Here is a 17,045-nt window from a genome sequence, read left to right as displayed (position 1 = left end):
TAAGGTTCAAACCCCTTTGGAGACTTGGTGACCAGAAGTGGAAACTGAATTGGAGCATGTATTCAGTAGGATATAGTATGAGTGTGTATTGACCAGGAAGGTGTTCAACTTGCACGTCCTCATCTGTCCAATTGTTGTAAGGATGATCTGTAGCACATCACAGGTCAGCTGCCAGCCCTCACAAATGGATCTGAGCTTGATCTTTGTCAATGAAAGAGTCTGTGAAATCAAGCCCAGAGGTGGTCCCAGGCCTCCCAAGACAAGATCCAACCACTGCATGCTTCAACATTAGGACCTGCATCCAGAGGTGGGTCCAATCTATCTATGGATGTCAGGAGAGCTGGCTATGGCGCTGCCATTCAACTCAGATGCAGATTTTTGCCAGTAGCAGACCTGCGATGGAAACAGTCTCATAGAATATCCCCACAGACCCCCATTATAAAAGAGAATTCTAAAAAAAACTTTTGACAGGACACTTATAACTGCAAACATGGTCAATTATGGTCAATTATTACTTTTCATCTTATGAATTTTAATCCATGAAGGTAATATCTACAAAACTTAGAAAACAAGTAGTAACTGAGCCTCGCCTTCTACATGGATAAGGCCCTGTCCCTGTGCACAACCAGCGGTGGAAGCACATCCCACACCTGACACTGGGTCCAGATGAGTGATGTCATGGTATACTGACCACCTTGAGGTACAATGTGACATCACAACATTTTGGTGGAAGGTTATAGGTACAGGCCTTTGCATGCGTTGACTCCACTGAGTTGACTGACAGTCAAGTGACTGACAAGTGTTGTCCATCTGGAGAAATAATTTCTTTCACTGTAGAGAAGAGATGCTTATTTTGACATAGAATTACACAGACAGTATTTTATTTTTATTTTGATCTGCTTTACTCTACAAACTGGAAAAACTGTTTGTTGACATGGCTACACATCAGCTTCGAAAAAGACATTACATTAAAATAAATATAATCTATAGTGATTGTTTTTGGAAGTAGAATCGTAAATTGATTGAGTGGAGGCAATGTCAGACTGAAGATACAATTCAGAGTGTAACAAGTTGACAATTCAGGGGAAGTCAGGTAGCTCAGTTGGTAGAGTGTGTGTGCCCTATATACAGAGGTACAGAGTCCTGGCCGTTGCAGTCCAGGGTTTGTATCCAGTCCTTGTCAACCCCCCATCCCCCCCCGCTTTGTTCCCCTCAATTCCTGTCTCTGCTTGGCTGTCCTATCAAAAAGAAAAAGAAAAAATATTTATGAAAAAAGTTGACAGATCTGTAGGCCTAAGATTTTATTAGGCAATGCTAGGGGAAAACAAATGAGGATTTAGAATAGACCATATAAATCCTTATATTGGCTTTGCATATCCAAGGATATGCACAGAGTGTATACAAGGTGAGAAGGCAAACAACTTCTGTTTGTTTACAATAAATCTCCATAAGACACCTTTAATCCACTGAAACAACAACAAAACAAGTTAAGTTGCTCTATTTTTAACCCACTGCACCTTTAAGACAACAATTTGTAAGCGAGCGTCCTCTGTCCACGAGACTGTCACCTTGACCGCCAGGTATTTCAATTTATTGTGTTAAACCTACTGTTAAGTGGCGTTCTAATACTGTGCATAGTTAAATAATGAGTTTTCTTTCATCCACACGTCAGACAGCAGCCCTTCAGGAAAATTATGCACAGCTCGGATTAGCACAGTTTACTATTTACGCATAGGAAAGCTTTAATGACTCAATTTCCAAAGAGACGACTTCTCGGTAACTTGAGGGAATTAAGGGCACGGCGACAGCGGCAGCCCGTGTTAGACATGCAAGTGGACAGAGTGGCGATGGAGTAGGATGGACGAATGGTCCCTGTGGGCGGACCACACAGTTCAAAACTGCTGCGCCGGTGGGTGTTCATCATTTCAGCACCAAGGACAGCGAGGGACACGGCAGCCCCTGCACACCTTACATAAGGACCCAAAGAGTAACCCTGCAACTGCTACCTTGTTGGTTTTAGCTAACAAGTAAGAATATTCACTTATAAAAACACGGTTTTTAAGTAAAATGCAGTTTGACTGCTGTTTCTAAAACGTTTTTCATTAATTATGTGTCTCTTGTTTACTTTGCAGAATGTGGAGTTTCGTCTGCGTGAGAGTAACCTTTTCTGCGTGACTTCCTCATCAAAGGAATATCACTCTCATGTGTGGAGAACCGTCGAGTTTTAACTAAGGAGGGAGGCAAAAGCAACAAGGGAAACAATCTCAATTGGAATAATAAGTCTCTCATCATGAATGGCTATAATATCACCGGCTTCAACTCTACTTACGAATCCCAACTTCATCCGTATTCATTGTCAATAGACGAACCTCTGTACAAGCAATACAAGCCTCAAACGAAGGACATCATCGCTTTACCAAGGGCAGTGGTTTATCTGCTCATGGCTGGCATGGTAGTTGTTGGAGTTGCCTATGCAATCGTTGGACATCTCATCAAGGATCTGGCCATCGACATAGCAGGTAATGCCTTCTGACAGTTTTAGATGTTACAGCATCAGTAATCAATCAAATAGAGTCAACTGTATGGATTGTCATTCTAATTTCTTAGTTGCCTAGTTTTGGGGTATAGATTTATAATAAAAATTAGGGATACATGATATTATTGGCACGTTATCGGTATCTGCAGATTATGGCTTGAAAATGATATATTGGCATGGACAATATGTCATGATATGTCATTTTTCTGATATGTTTTTCATATCTTTTCTCATGATATATCCTGACATATCAGTTGTCATGATGTGTAATTTTTCTGCCTATATTTTCTGCCAATAATACAACGCTTTAATTATGCCTAAATGCTCGATGATTACCTAAGTTCTTCCGTCCAGCGTGAAGAAGGGTACAAGATATCTGCAGTATGGCAGTTTTTCAAAGTTCCCCGAAACGGACAGCAAGGTTGGGTTGGTCATGGGGGGTCATGAGGGGCCAAATCTCATTCACTCAACACTACAAATTTAATCGGCCATCTCAAGAATCTGCCAGTGGGCCGCTACAAAAAGAGTAGGCAACAATTCCTCTACAGGGGAGACTTGATGTTCTCTGCAATTAGGTGGAAAAAAACATGTGGTTACTATATGGGTATAGAAATCGGCAATCGGCAAGAAGAGTTGGAAAATATCGGTATATCGGATTTTGGCAAAAATCCAATATCGTGCATCCCTTATAAAAATGCAAGAGCAGAGAGTAGCCATTCTTCAAGTACATTTTATTTATCACCAGGAGTTACTAAACCTTCTTTCCCCACTAGGGATACTCTCGTAGCCTTAACAGATGTCACCCTCCATCAACTCCATGTGTCATGTTCAAAATGAGTTCACTGGATCTTAATCAGGATTATAAATTAGAATTACTAACTTGACCAAACAGGATGTTGCTAGAGTTTGTAATACATATAATTGAGCCGTCGGTATTTGGGTTGATATGGTTAATGCTTTCACTAAGAGTCAATGATGGCACAAGCTGGACTTTTCACCATTAACGTTAGCTAACAGTTAGCTGTTCAATACAGTAGTTTTTAGCTAACTATTTTAGCTAGCCTATCTATCCGTCAATTAGCAAACAAAGTATGTTAACTGTTTAAATCCATTACTTTTAACCAACCATTTATCCATTATGTTTAGCTCACAGATTTTCAACTGTTCCACAAGCTACTTTCTGAAAACTGATTTAACTATTTAGCATTTTCACCCATTAGTGTTATTTCACTATCCCATCCAATTACTTTTAGATATCTGTTTTAACCATTTATTCCTAACGTTTAGCTAAGCTAGCTCTTTGGCAGCCATGACTTCTTATTCTTTTGCTATCTGACATTCTAGATCTATAACCCATTACTCCCTTGTTTAGATTGTCTCTTGGGTCCTGCTGGTGATGAGGACAACATGGACAATAACCAGAAGGGAATGGCCGCCAGCTATCCTCCTCCAGGGCATCCATTTGCCCACAATGCCTTTCATGTGTGGGACCAGGACGACGTAGTCATCCCCCTGCACCAGGACGAAAGCCCACAGTTAAGCCCGATGCTGCTTGCGGCCATCCCTTACATGCCCTCCTTCTTCCCCCACACACAGAGCCCTACAAGTCACAGCTCTATGACTTTCTCGGTCAGCCCGGGGGCAGCCAGGGACATCAGCGGCCCCAGGGAGATCTGATTATTTACAAGGACGGTGACCATGAACAGCCGACGACGTGTTGGAACATCAGATCACTTCTGACATTCACAAGACTGTGGTGTGTTTAATGTGGCTGATAGTAGAACATTGTTATATGCAATGTGTAGAAACACCATCTCATGTTCCTCTCCTTTGCCAACAGACATCCAGTAACTCTGCATAATCTACTTCAATGACCTCACTGTGTCCTTCTCTCTTACGTTTTAAATGTAATCTCTGATTTATGGAATGGGACTGAAGATTTTGTTCCCTTTAACATGTCATATCCCCATGACAAGGGGAACCAACGTAAAACATGGATTACTGGAGAAGATGATATTGTCTCTGTGTGCCTGAGCTTCAGAAAGAAGCTGTTAGATTAGGTTAAACAGACGCAACATGTTGGATTACTTTTTGGATGAAATAAAAGTTTTCCTCATCAAAGTATAACAATATAAGAGTAGAACTACTGTATGTCCAGTGTGAGTGACTTGTGCTTGTACTGGCAGCATGGGATTTAAGGATAGTGTATCGGTTGTACCAATAATCAACAGGTGCAATAAGAGATTAACTTTAAATTCAGCCAGTGCTTGAAGCTCCCAGATTCACGTCTTTGTTAGTATATAGTGCGTCTGAATGGTAACGTACAAGTGGTTAACCCTCTTAATGCGTACCTTGTGTTCTGCGAAAATGTTGTAGGAGATCAGAACCTTACTAGAAGCTACTAAATTATCACAACACCAACAAAGCTTCTTCCAGCCTGTAAAGCTAACCAGCTGGCGGTCTCGTACACTTCAGGAAAACGTTATTTCAAGACACCGAGGGATTAGCTTAAGAGGAAGACTTAACGGAGTTCCAGCAATTCAACATGTACACAACATGGCTTTATCCTGCAGCCTTTCTCGCAGGTGTCACACGCACTCATGGATTCCCTTGTCTAGTTCGCTGAGCCTATCAGTGCAGCTTATAGCACAAAAGTATTAACTATGTGGCATGCTGGTGGAATGAGCTAATTTCTCATACCAGCTCAAACTAGCTCCTGCTCTTCGACTTGAAGGTCATTTGAAAAAGGAACTTTTTTGCAGCTTTCACCAGCTTAGAAGTAATTTTCTTGCATTTTTTTTAAAAGCTACTGGTTGCCATTTTTTTACATAGAGCTACAATATCAATTTTGATCATTTGCTGTAAGAATCAACAGTTTTTACACCAGTAAAACTCTCAACTCCAGTCTAACTAATGTTACTTGGCCAGTTCCTGCAATCGGAGCTTAGTGAGTTAATTGGAGGACTGACCTGTCTTTGAACTTGAGTCTGGAACTGAGGGACAAACAAAACATCACAGGATGCTTTCATTGGATTAGAGATAAATGTGGGATTTAAGATGAGATTGGCAGATATAAGAATCACTGCAAGTAAAAGTTAAAGTAGTAACATGGGATGATGAAGGACAACATGGGTATAACACAACATATTCCATCCCAGGATGCATTTACACATTCTGCGTGTACAGTGCCAAATGCTCATACTAGCTGTTATATTCTTTCAAAAGCCAAATTCACAGTGGGCACACTAAATCCTACATGACTTTTTTAGCCTTCAGTGCTGTCATCACTTTGTATAGTTATAGGATTTTTCTAAGACCTTTTGACTTGTTTTAGGAGGAAAACTTCACATTAAAGACGGCTGAGTGTTTCAGTTACTATTCCACTGATCCAACATGCACAGAACAAGACAGGAGCAGAGGAATACAGCGACCATTAACAGGTTTTTTTCCAAACTATGACGTGTCTGTATATCAAAATGTCCTGTTAAAAAGGTCTATAGACAACATCATTAATTATGCTAACAAACATTAGCATGAGCCGTGTAATTAACATTAGCAAACTAGCTGTATAGCATGGTAGCTCATCGCAAAAATGGGCCTTTACTAAGCTCAAACAAGATTTAGAAATGAGGTTTGATTCCACACTTTTTTTTTCTGGCTATAATCTCAGTCACGAGGTCAGTGAGGTTGTTTAGTAAAGAGGCAGAACTTGATTGGTCAGCTGTGTTCATGCAGAGCACTAGAGACTTCACAGGACCAAGAATAAGGAGTTCAGAGACTAAAAGTTCTGTTTTTGTGAAATTTAGGGCCAAAAATTCATAATATTAAAATAAAGTTACATAAAATCTCAATTAGTTGTCAAAAAAGAAAAGTGGAAGATGAATATTTTAGTTTTAAAAAGTCAGATAAAGCCTTATAGTTCTGAGTTACACTATGTCATGTTTACAACAACAAACATTCAGACTGTATTGGTATTTGGAAAAAGCTTTTTATTTTACCTTTGTCTCATTCAAAAGTAGTATTTTTTCTGTACAAGTAGGTCATTTGCTTTAATAACAGGGGCAGGTTCATTTAAAAACCTTGCACTGATGTTTTGCAAGGTAGCACAGTATGAAGTTAATGGCTGCTACTTTTTGCTCAAGCCCTTTGCTAACTGTGGTCTGTTGTGGGTAGAAAAAAACGGATCCTCTTCCTGCTCTAGTCTCTTTCAGGTCAATCTGTCATGTGGTAAAGGTAAAGTGGGTCCAAATAATAATAATAGTGATAGAACTTGGGTGAGCCTCAGGAGTCTAGTTGACATATGGGGCTGTCGTAGACCATCTGTAGGTTCACCTTGTGTCCAACCAGCTCTCTGATGTTGTTGATGCAGTATTTAATCATGGTGGGCCTGCAAAGAGAGCAGAAGGCTGAGTGAGCAACAGTTGTAAGCCAGAAGCCAAAGTCTTTGGGTTGACTCTAATTCCAGGTCCGACAGGTCAGAGGAAAAACAACAGAGGGTTGGCTGAAAAAGGGAGGATTACTCAGCCTGGATTATAGAGTCTTTCCCTGCTCTTTAGCTACATAGTTATCAGCCATGATGGTTGTCACCGATTCAAACTCGCATACAACTCCATTCAAGCACAAAGTGTTCTCTACGATCAGCAGTAGTGTTACCGAAACAGTCTGTGTCAAAAATTACATAAATATATAATCTTATTGGTAAATTTAAAACATTCATAAATGAGAATAATCCTCATCAGACAATAAATATCTGAAATTTAGGTCGAATGTGAGCTCAGAGAACTGATGATGTGTACGAACAGACTGAATCACATGCCTCTAATCCTTAAATGGAAAGACAGAGATTATTAACAAGGTATACTTTTCACACACAGACAAATATGCTCCCATTTTCAAAATACAACATCGCTTTAAATAGGTCAGTTATGGTCGTTTAAAACCTTGCATGCCACTGGACACAGTCTGTATTCTCTCCGTATATATATTCATTTTGTGTTTTATGAGTTCACCTTTCCAGAGACAGTCCCCAGGCAATTACTGACACATCCTCAGGAAGACCCATGGGCAGCAGCATCTCTGGTCTGAAGACCCCGGAGTTTCCCACTTCCACCCACTTTTTAAGTCCTGTATGTAGCGAAAGAAATTATCTACAGTTAGTAAAAACCCACTAAAACTGCAAACAATAGCACAGAATAATTGTCCTGAAAAGGCAGAAGAAGTTGAAAAATAAAAAGTTTTCCTTCTTGCTATTGAATGGTTAAAAATAGAGGGTTGTAATATTTGTTTTATCCTGTTTTTGAGGCTGATTATAAAACCCAAAAATAACTGAAATATAACCTACAAAATAACTTTATTTAGATGTTTACAGCACACAGCTTATAGGGATCAAATATAGTTTGCTTTGCTTTTTGTAAATGGTATAGGACTGTACTTGTATAGCTCTTTTCTAGTCTTCTGACCACTCAAAGCACTTTTACACTACATGTCACATTCTTCGATCAGTATCTGACCACATTCATACACCGACGGCTTTTGCCCAAGGACACTTCGACATGTAACTGTAGCAGTCAGGGATCGAACCCCAAACCTTCTGAATGAGAAACAACCAACTCTACCACTGAGCCACAGTCGCCCGTCTTTGTGTCCATATGCTATTACTATATATTTAAATAGATGTACATATATTCATGTAAAGTATAGAACATTTAACCGCCTGAGACCCGAGCTTTTGTTTGGTATGCATTTTTAATTTCTCCTACCTTTTGGGGATTAATAGGACCTAATAGGTATAAAACCTAAGAATTGTCTTTGTGTTACATTGAAAAAGTCCCAATGTCCTCATGCGAGCACCTTGTGTGTAACGGTGTTGTAGCTTGTTGCTATTGATAAAATTAGTCAAATTTTTCTGCCATATCAAGCTACAACTGTTAAAACGCATTAAATAAACAAGTTTCAATCATAAAATCTGAAGAGGTTTTGTACCTGGTTGAGTTTTCTGTAGAGACCGACTGTAACACATTTTGGTCAGGATCACGGCCATCTTGAATGTACACCGATCAGTGTAATTTGCTTTTGTGACCCCAGGGTGGTGGACAAAGTGTCCATAAATGAGACCAACGGGTCTAAGTTTCGCAGAATTAAATATTATGGTGCTGTGAAGCCAAAATGTAATGTCCCCGTATGAGGACGCAGGGTCTCAGGAGGTTAAATATGATTTAAAGGAAGCATAACCTCACCAAATCGCATTCATTTAAATCAGACTCAAAAACTGAGATGGTAGCTGCTGTGATCTGCTGAGCTGCTAAAGTTAGCTTTAGCATGAATTTATCTGGGTTGTTTCCACAATTGTCATTAGTTTTATCTGCTTCCTTGTTAAGTCGTGGTATAACAAAATAATTGAAATATAACCATTAATAATAATATAATTATTAATAATAAAATGTAGCTTTGGCTTCAGTTAAAGTTGACTGTAGCGTTCTCTTTCACTTGATGGTGTCAAAAAGTCAGAATGAGGTGTTACTGCTTTTTGACTTTTGAAGGCAAAGAACCTTTAGAAAGTCGCTATACAGAAATTAGAAAAAGAGATATCGGTTGAACGTTGTAGCGTCCATTGGCAGCCAGCTAAACTAAAAGATTGTGAATGGTAATAGATTATATAGAGGAGCTATACCTTCGTGGTAGCTGAACACTTCCATGCTGGGCTCTGTGTACGGGTTGTAGGCAGGTTTGAAGCGCAGTTTGGTGATTCCTAGAAAAGAAACAAGAAAGAAAAAAAGATTTGTATTGCTTGAAAACACAGGATGGCAGCGACAACACAATTGCAGATTGCAATTACAGTGTTCATTCTATAGTTTGCAGGTACAAGGTAGCTGCCTTTTTAAAATAAATGTAGTGTTTAGGACTGTTATGTATCGGTTCTGTGTAACTATGCATTTGTTACCCTTCAGGAATGTCAGGGCCCTCCTGTAAAGACACTTCCCCAACCAACAGTCTAATCGATTTAATCATAATTCGTCAAATCACATTGGCATTGTATGGAGCCTTCCTGACCTAGTTTGGTGAAGAACTGATGCAGGATGCCCATCAGGTCCCCCAGGGTGAGTCCATAGTCAGCCACCACACCCTCGATCTGGTGGAACTCAGCCAGGTGGGTGGCATCCAAAGTCTCGTTCCTGAACACCCGGTCAATGGAGAAATACTTGACGGGGGTGAACTTTTCCTGATGGAGGGTTTGATGATCACAGTTAAAGACAACACTTGTAAACCAAATGTGCCTACTTGGTCAGTCCAAACTATAAAAACTTTCTTGATGAGAGAAAGATGAGACCTTCAACTTGGTATTACTCACCTGTTGTGCGAGTTTGTACAGCATGCGTGCACTGACTGCTGTGGTGTGAGTGCGGAGGATGTTCTTCTGAGCCTCCTCTATCTTCCAGTCGTATTTGTACCTGAAAGACAGCAGGATGTTAACGACACTGTAACCTGATTAAAGTTATTCGCAGTGTGATGATGTCTCACCCTTGTGAACCGAAGCCTCCCTCTGAGTGGACCTTCTTCACTCTCTCCAGGTAGTCCTGCGGGAACTCATGGGCAAGTGCTGGGTCTGAAACGGGATGTACACAATAAATGATCGTGAAGATGACTTTAATACAACTGAGGATTTATATAGAGTATTGTTTGACACACACCAGACAGGAAGAAGGTGTCGTGCTGGTCTCTGGCCGGGTGCTGCTGGGGCTGGAACAGGGAGTCAAAGTTCCAGAAAGAGCTCTCTATGAAGTTGTTGGTTGGCATCTCTGTGAAGCTACAAAAAGCAAAGGGCTTGTTTTGTGCCTTTTGTGTGTGTGTGTGTGTGTGTGTGTGTGTGTGTGGGTATGCGAGTGTGAAAAATGGCTTTTTCACTGTGTTATTTATAGACACTCACCCCATCTCCAGGAAGATCTGCCTGAACTGTGTTCGCACCTTCATCAGTGGGTGCAGGTGGCCACAGTCAGGGGCCATGCCCAGGGCCTCGAAGTTGTAGGGCTTAAATTTCTTCTCTTTCCAGCTGCCACTGAAACAAAACAAAATGCAAAACAAGAGTAAAGACAAGACACTTAAACTATTCAAAACTACAGCCAACAAAACAAGAAAATGCATTTTTAAACAAGTGAAAATCTACTTTCAAGACAATAACTAGTGCGTTCAGGAAAATGCGTCTTTAAATGCGCCTTTTATTTTGGAAATGGAAACCAGGACAGCTAAACAAAAAAAAGTACATATTTGTAGGAATATGAAGAATTAAGGAATATTAAGAAAATATTTCAGAAGTATAATTAACTTAATTTAGCAAATGTGCCATCATCTTGAAATTAGGCTTTATGTTTAGGAAATATGTCTTAAAAGCAGTCCAGCTAAGCCAAAACCTCTTACATGTTTTTAGGTACAAAGACAGATTTAGAAAATATATTCTCAAAATAGAGGAACAATTCTTAATTGTAAGCAATTTCTCTTGATAAAAGAGCAGTTATGCACCTAGTTTTGTTGGACATGTAATGATCATATTGATGGTCATCAATGGTGTCAACAAAATGTAACAACCTCCTCACGAACAATTAAAACTATAAAAACACAAATGCACAAAACAAAATGACCATTACCATGATAAATAATAAACAGCACAAGGAATGGTGGGAAATGTGGGCTATCATAACAAAATCATCACACCAGTTCAGCTGCACTAAAACAAGTGTATTAAAAGCATCGTAAGTATTGCTTTTATTGCAATCATATTGAAATAAGGAATTTACCAAGAAAAATTAGATAAAAATTAGGCATAAAATAAGTAATTCTTACTGAATGTTCTTGTACTAGATAGGATCTAGGTCTTTCTTAATGTAAGAAATGCATCTTGGGCAAATACATTTCTTTTCCAACTTATGTACAAATCTAATAGTATCTTGGGGCTGTAAAAAGCATCTTCACTGTTTTTCAAAGTCATAGGGTTTCCAAAATCAAGTAACAATACATAATGTTCCTCCTGAATCATTTGAATCACTCTTTAATCTACATCAATTTCAATTTCGGGAGGAACATCTGTAAGCTGCTTTTAGCTAAATCCTCTCTATATAATTTCATGCTAACCTGAGACGAGGGCTTTTTTAAAATAAATGGCTTCTATTTAAATGGTAAATGGACTTCACTTATATGTATATGTATATAGCTTTTCTAGTCTCTTGCGACCACTTAAAGGTTTTACACTACATGTCACATTCACCCATTCACACACACATTCATACACTGTTGGCAGAGGCTGTGCCCAACTGTCAATCAGTTATCACATTCATACCCGTTGGCTATTTGGGGTTCAGTGTCATTGCTCAAAGACGCTTCAACACGTAGCCTGAGGGAGCTGGGGATCGAACCTCCGACCTTCTGATTGAAAGACGACCGACTCTACCACTGAGCCCCAGCTGCCCCATTAAAAAACATGTCTGTATAGTTTACCCTCTCTTCTCTCATGCTTCTCTCTGAAGCTCTAGCAGGAACAGGGTGTTTTGATTTGACCATTAGGTTCATTTCGGAACCCACATTGTATTGTGCCATATGGAGGACGAATGCTGAAATTAGCAAAACAGATATTGGACTATTTCAGAAAAAATATATACTTAGTCACTGGTCCGTAGTACTATTCTTGGCAAAGCTGTGCAATTAAAGACTGAATTCAGACAACTAACAATTGTTTCCTCAACATTTTTCTGTCTTGCTGGCTCAGCCACCGATTGCTGCTTGGTGTTGTTGTTGTTAAGAAGGCTAAACAAACTAGAAATTATGAATTCCCGCCAAACAGTTTTGTGACCATTCCTGAAAAGCTAAACTAACAGCTTTAGCTCTGCTTGGTAATCGGAGTTAATCAGAGTTAATCAGCTCATCTTTGAGTCCAAGTGAACTTTTGTGCCAAATTTGACACAGACTTTCCCTTCAGGCCGTCTGGCTCACAAGAACCAGATTGCAATTTGACTTACTGATGGAAGACCCAAAAAGATAAGGCCTCTGACCATGACAGTGTGTCCGGGACCTGGGAGGGCTGTGCATCATGCTCAGCCATGCACCAAGTGCAATTTGTAGTTGTGACGCCACAACTGTACGGAGGCCCTGATGACTCGTTCAAAAGTACAGTTTCTGAATAAATGGTGTGTACATTTGACTGTTGATTGGAAGTTCTAATATTTTCACTATATTGGTTACAGGTAAGTGCCTACACCTGCTTTATAATAACATTGACATTTTTACTTTCTGGCTAACATGCCAGACGAATGAATATTTTCTTCTTTGTTGGATAGGTCATCATTTATGTCACAGTCATTTTGTTCTGCCCTGCCTTTAGGACAAAGTCCCCCTCTTTGGACTTGTCCCCTTTAATGGGCTGAGTTCCTCTGTGTCGTCTGTCTGAGGTTCTGCACACAGTCACTGACAGACAGGCGAGGGCAGACGGGACACATTATCCAACAGTGTTAAGCAGAAAACTTTATTTGAACTAGGAAGTAGCAACTGTACTCACTTGGCGATCATCTCAGGAGTGAGCTCTGTCTCCTGTTTGGTGATGGTGGTGCAGAAGGAGTTGCCCTTAGAGATCCAGTATGACTTCACAGTCCTGAAAGCAGAAACAAATAATGATGACAAACAATCATAAAGACATAATGAAACGTTCAGTATCAGAAGTGATATAACAGTCTGTTATATTCACAGACTGTGAGCGCCCAGAATTATTAGTATATTGTTGGTCAGATTGCAACCATGTTTTTTTTTTAGCTCTGTGGTCAATATTTCCTGATAATATCTTCATCTGATGTCCTGCTTCCAGTTTAAGAGAGAGGCTTTTGAAGGAATCTGGCATTTGTTAACCAACAGAGAATATTGATACAATATATACCGATCAGCAATAACATGACATTATGACCACTGATAGGTAAAGTGAAAAAACATGGATTAAGGAGTGTAATGATGTGAGCGACTTTGACAAGGGCCAAGTTGTGATGGCTGGACGACTGGTTCAGAGCATCTCCAACTGCAGCTCTTATGGGGTGTTCCCGGTCTGCAGTGGTCAGTACCCCTGTCCGAACCAACAGAAAAGCTTCTGTAGCTGATTGCTGAAAAAGTTAATCCTGGTTCTGATAGAAAAGTGCCAGAAGACACAGTGCATCGCAGTTTGTTGCTTATGGGGCTGCGTAGCCGCAGACCAGTCAGTATCATGTGCCCTGCCACACTGAAAAAATGGTTCAGGAACAGTTTGAGGAACACGACAACTTGGCCTCCAAATTCCCCAGATCTCAATCCAATCGAGCATCTGTGGGACAAATAAGTCTGATCCCTGGAGGCCCCACCTCGCAACTGACAGGACTTAGAGGATCTGCTGCTAACGTCTTGGTGCCAAATACCTCAGCACACCTTCAGAGTTCTAGTGGAGTCCATGCCTCGACAGGTCAGGGCTGTTTTGACAGCAAAAGGAGGACCTACACAATATCAGGCAGGTATTCATAATGTTATGGCTGATCGGTGTATGACTGTACAGAACAGAACGACTCAAATCTAAAGCATCTGCCACCATGTCTGGTGAATACTTATTCAAAGAGTTAAATAATGAATGCAGCCAGCAGGACCAGGATGTATAAATCTGTTCCCACCACAACTAGTCAAATTGTTTTTATAAACTGTAAATGAATCAGTTTTAACTACAATCCCAACTTTTAACAACTACAAATAGAAAAAAAAACTTCTACTGCCACCTACTGGTAGAAAATGGCACACAACCAGCACATGTGTGACTTACACTTCAGAGAGCAGCTTTCTCTTCTTCAGCTCGTTCTTTTCTTTCTCCTCCAGGTTAGAGGTGCTGCCTTTCTGTACCAGGAGCAGCTTCTCCCTCACCTGGTCCTCAATGCTCTCCACCTAGGAGATCAATGCACACACTTTATTTAGAATGGCGACTGGTGGTCACAAAGGGTCTAATAACATTTCACTGTTTTCATACAGCTCGGAATATCCTGGGGCCGCCCTCGTGCGTCTTGTCCACTCTGATCCACTTGTTGGACATGGCCTTGCTGAAGCCAATCTTCCCAAAGGACAGTTTCTGCACAGGGACAAACACAGAGTAGCAACCATGTGATTTGATTCATAATTATATCAGTGTGTGCAGCCCTCTCTGTGATTTTATCAGTAAAATCACATTAAAAAAAACAAAGGTTACAAAACATTTTAATTTATAGATACATAAGATAGTATGGGAATATTTTCATGTTCATGAAACATCCACACATATTTTCTTGTATCTTAATTGTGGACACAAATGTTCTTCTCACTTTTTAAGTTACAAACAGTACGAAAAAAGTAAGCTAAACTTGGGACACAAAAAAGGCCTGGTAAATAATACAAGAAAAAAATAAAAAAGAAGCCTGTACATTACAGGCAACATAAGAGCAAATCTTATGGCTGAGCTGGTGTATAGGATTACATTAGAGTTTTCAGGTGTACCTAATGAAGTGGCTGGTGATTGTATTTGCCAAATACAACAGATTTAATCTTTTTCTTGGTTTTGTTATTGTTTATATGGAATTGTAAAGCCTTTCACTTCAAAATAATGTTTTACTGAAACACACTAAAAAAGCATACATCTACAACTGGTGTTGCAGCCGTTCAGCACAAAAAGGGAACACATGCCAGAATCTCAGACTAACACTGGGCAAACAAGGGCTGTAACTGAAGATTATTTTTATTATGAACTTGATTTTGAAATTGATTTTTGTCTTGTTTTGTCTTTTGGTTCAAATTCATTCAATTCATTGTGATTCAGTTAACAATTCGGGACAATGAAAAGCAGCAATTGCTTACATTTGAAAGCCAGAATACCTAAACTCATTACTGAAACAACTATTGGGCGATCAGAAGGGTTTTTACAATCGATTGACTTGCTTCATGTGGCAGTACTTCATCCGGATTTTTATGCATGTTCAATACTTGGGAGCTATTTTAAGAGCGGTTTTGATTCGATATTGTGTTCACACCTAATCCCAAAGAAAAAAAAGTGACTGAATGTTCCACCCATGTCAGTCAGACAGCTGTTGATTATGATGATGATGTGTGTCACTCCCACTGTGGTCGACCTGTATAGTTCCATGTGTCCACCTGTAGCACTTACCATAAGATCACTCTGTGCCAAACCCTCCAGCGGGATGGAGCTGAAGACCCGGGCTTCTTGGCTGCCCTGCTCGGCTATCTCTCTGCCCTCTTCAGACAGCTCCCAGTGTTTGGAGGAGCGCAGCTCGGCCGAGATGACCTGGGAACAGCGAACAACCACGACTGTCAGCTCATTTAAGTGCAACTTCATCAATGTATTTAATGACCCTATCCGGCTCCATGGATTGTGATGTACTGTAAAGCACGTAACACAGTGTTGAGCCGGCTACATCAGACATTTCTTTTCTCAATGAACCTGAGTCCTTATTGCATCAGTCAAAATAAATGCATTATGTTGACTATGCCAGTCTAACCTCCGCTGGCCCTTAGCCCGGAAAACTCACGTCGCCGAGAGCCTGCAGACTCTTAACGGCTCCGACGATGACCTGGTGGTCCACCCCGAGGCTGCTCGCCGCTTCCAGGCTGTCCACGCCATCGTCAACCTTCTCGATCCGCTGTAAAAGTATCTCCACCACACCGGTGTCCGCCATGCTGGAGCTCAGGGAAGCTCGAAAGAGACCGGATATGACGTCGGCTTAACGAAGGCCGAATGTATTCGAGTAGCGAGACGTGAGAAATGAGCAAAGCCAGTACCGTAATTACTGTTGTCAGGTTGTTTTTGTACTGCCCTTTTAATGTTAAATTTAAATCGCGCCTCCAACTATAATAACATATATAAATTATATTAAAATAAACTTATTGATAAAAAAATTAACTTTAAAAATTCTGCAGTTATAGTATAATACTGTTAACATTAATGTTCAACTATTTTATAAAGTTAGCAAGGTCTTTAGTCGATATGTTGTTCATGAATTTCCCACCATAAATTAAAAATATCTAAAGTAAAAATACTTTATACTTTAGGACCTCTACTCAAAATTGAATAATTTATTAATACAAACACAGTTTGTTGTACACGATCTGCCCAATCAGAAAGCTATAGCAAAGATGTTTTTAGACATCTTACAGTCTGGCAGTGACTTTAATATCAACAAAATGGAAGGAGTCTGAAGCTGACATTTTAAGACCAAATTGTTCCCTTTCCTTGAGTCTGCATGCAGACTTTCCTGTGGGAACTGCCCATAGTTCACAGCAAAATTAGTGATGTGTGAGATGCGGTTATCGAGCCTTCAAGGGCAAACACATTGAAACTGCCAGGACGGGACAAATGGGCTGCAAATTCAGAAAGAATGCATATTCATAGAAAAGACCAAAACAAATACAACATTGGAAACAGACTGCAAATGAAAAATGTGCTGCAGAAAAACAACAAGAAATGGAGAGAGGGAGAGAAAGA

The 17,045-nt window shown here is 40.1% G+C and overlaps 1 protein-coding gene across 1 annotated transcript; it reads right to left on the bottom strand.

Annotated features, from left to right (window-relative positions):
- Nucleotides 1-6,504: 6,504 nt before the first annotated feature.
- On the bottom strand, nt 6,505-16,245 carry farsa (phenylalanyl-tRNA synthetase subunit alpha). The gene is made up of 13 exons (XM_069674361.1): nt 16,093-16,245; nt 15,711-15,848; nt 14,547-14,645; nt 14,346-14,464; nt 13,077-13,169; nt 10,461-10,589; nt 10,225-10,340; nt 10,055-10,139; nt 9,885-9,984; nt 9,587-9,755; nt 9,207-9,284; nt 7,546-7,660; nt 6,505-6,923 (listed from the first exon to the last, which is right to left on the bottom strand). The coding sequence occupies exons 1-13, from the start codon at nt 16,237-16,239 to the stop codon at nt 6,818-6,820; spliced, it is 1,494 nt and encodes a 497-aa protein (XP_069530462.1). The 5' UTR covers nt 16,240-16,245; the 3' UTR covers nt 6,505-6,817.
- Between the last annotated feature and the right edge of the window lie 800 nt (nt 16,246-17,045).

This window comes from Semicossyphus pulcher, unplaced genomic scaffold (assembly GCF_022749685.1).
Source record: "Semicossyphus pulcher isolate SPU_LCO1_2020_fin unplaced genomic scaffold, fSemPul1.0.p SCAF_23, whole genome shotgun sequence".
Taxonomy (NCBI): Eukaryota; Metazoa; Chordata; class Actinopteri; order Labriformes; family Labridae; genus Semicossyphus; species Semicossyphus pulcher.
Note: the sequence above shows the minus strand (reverse complement) of the source record. Positions and strands in the feature narration are given on the sequence as shown.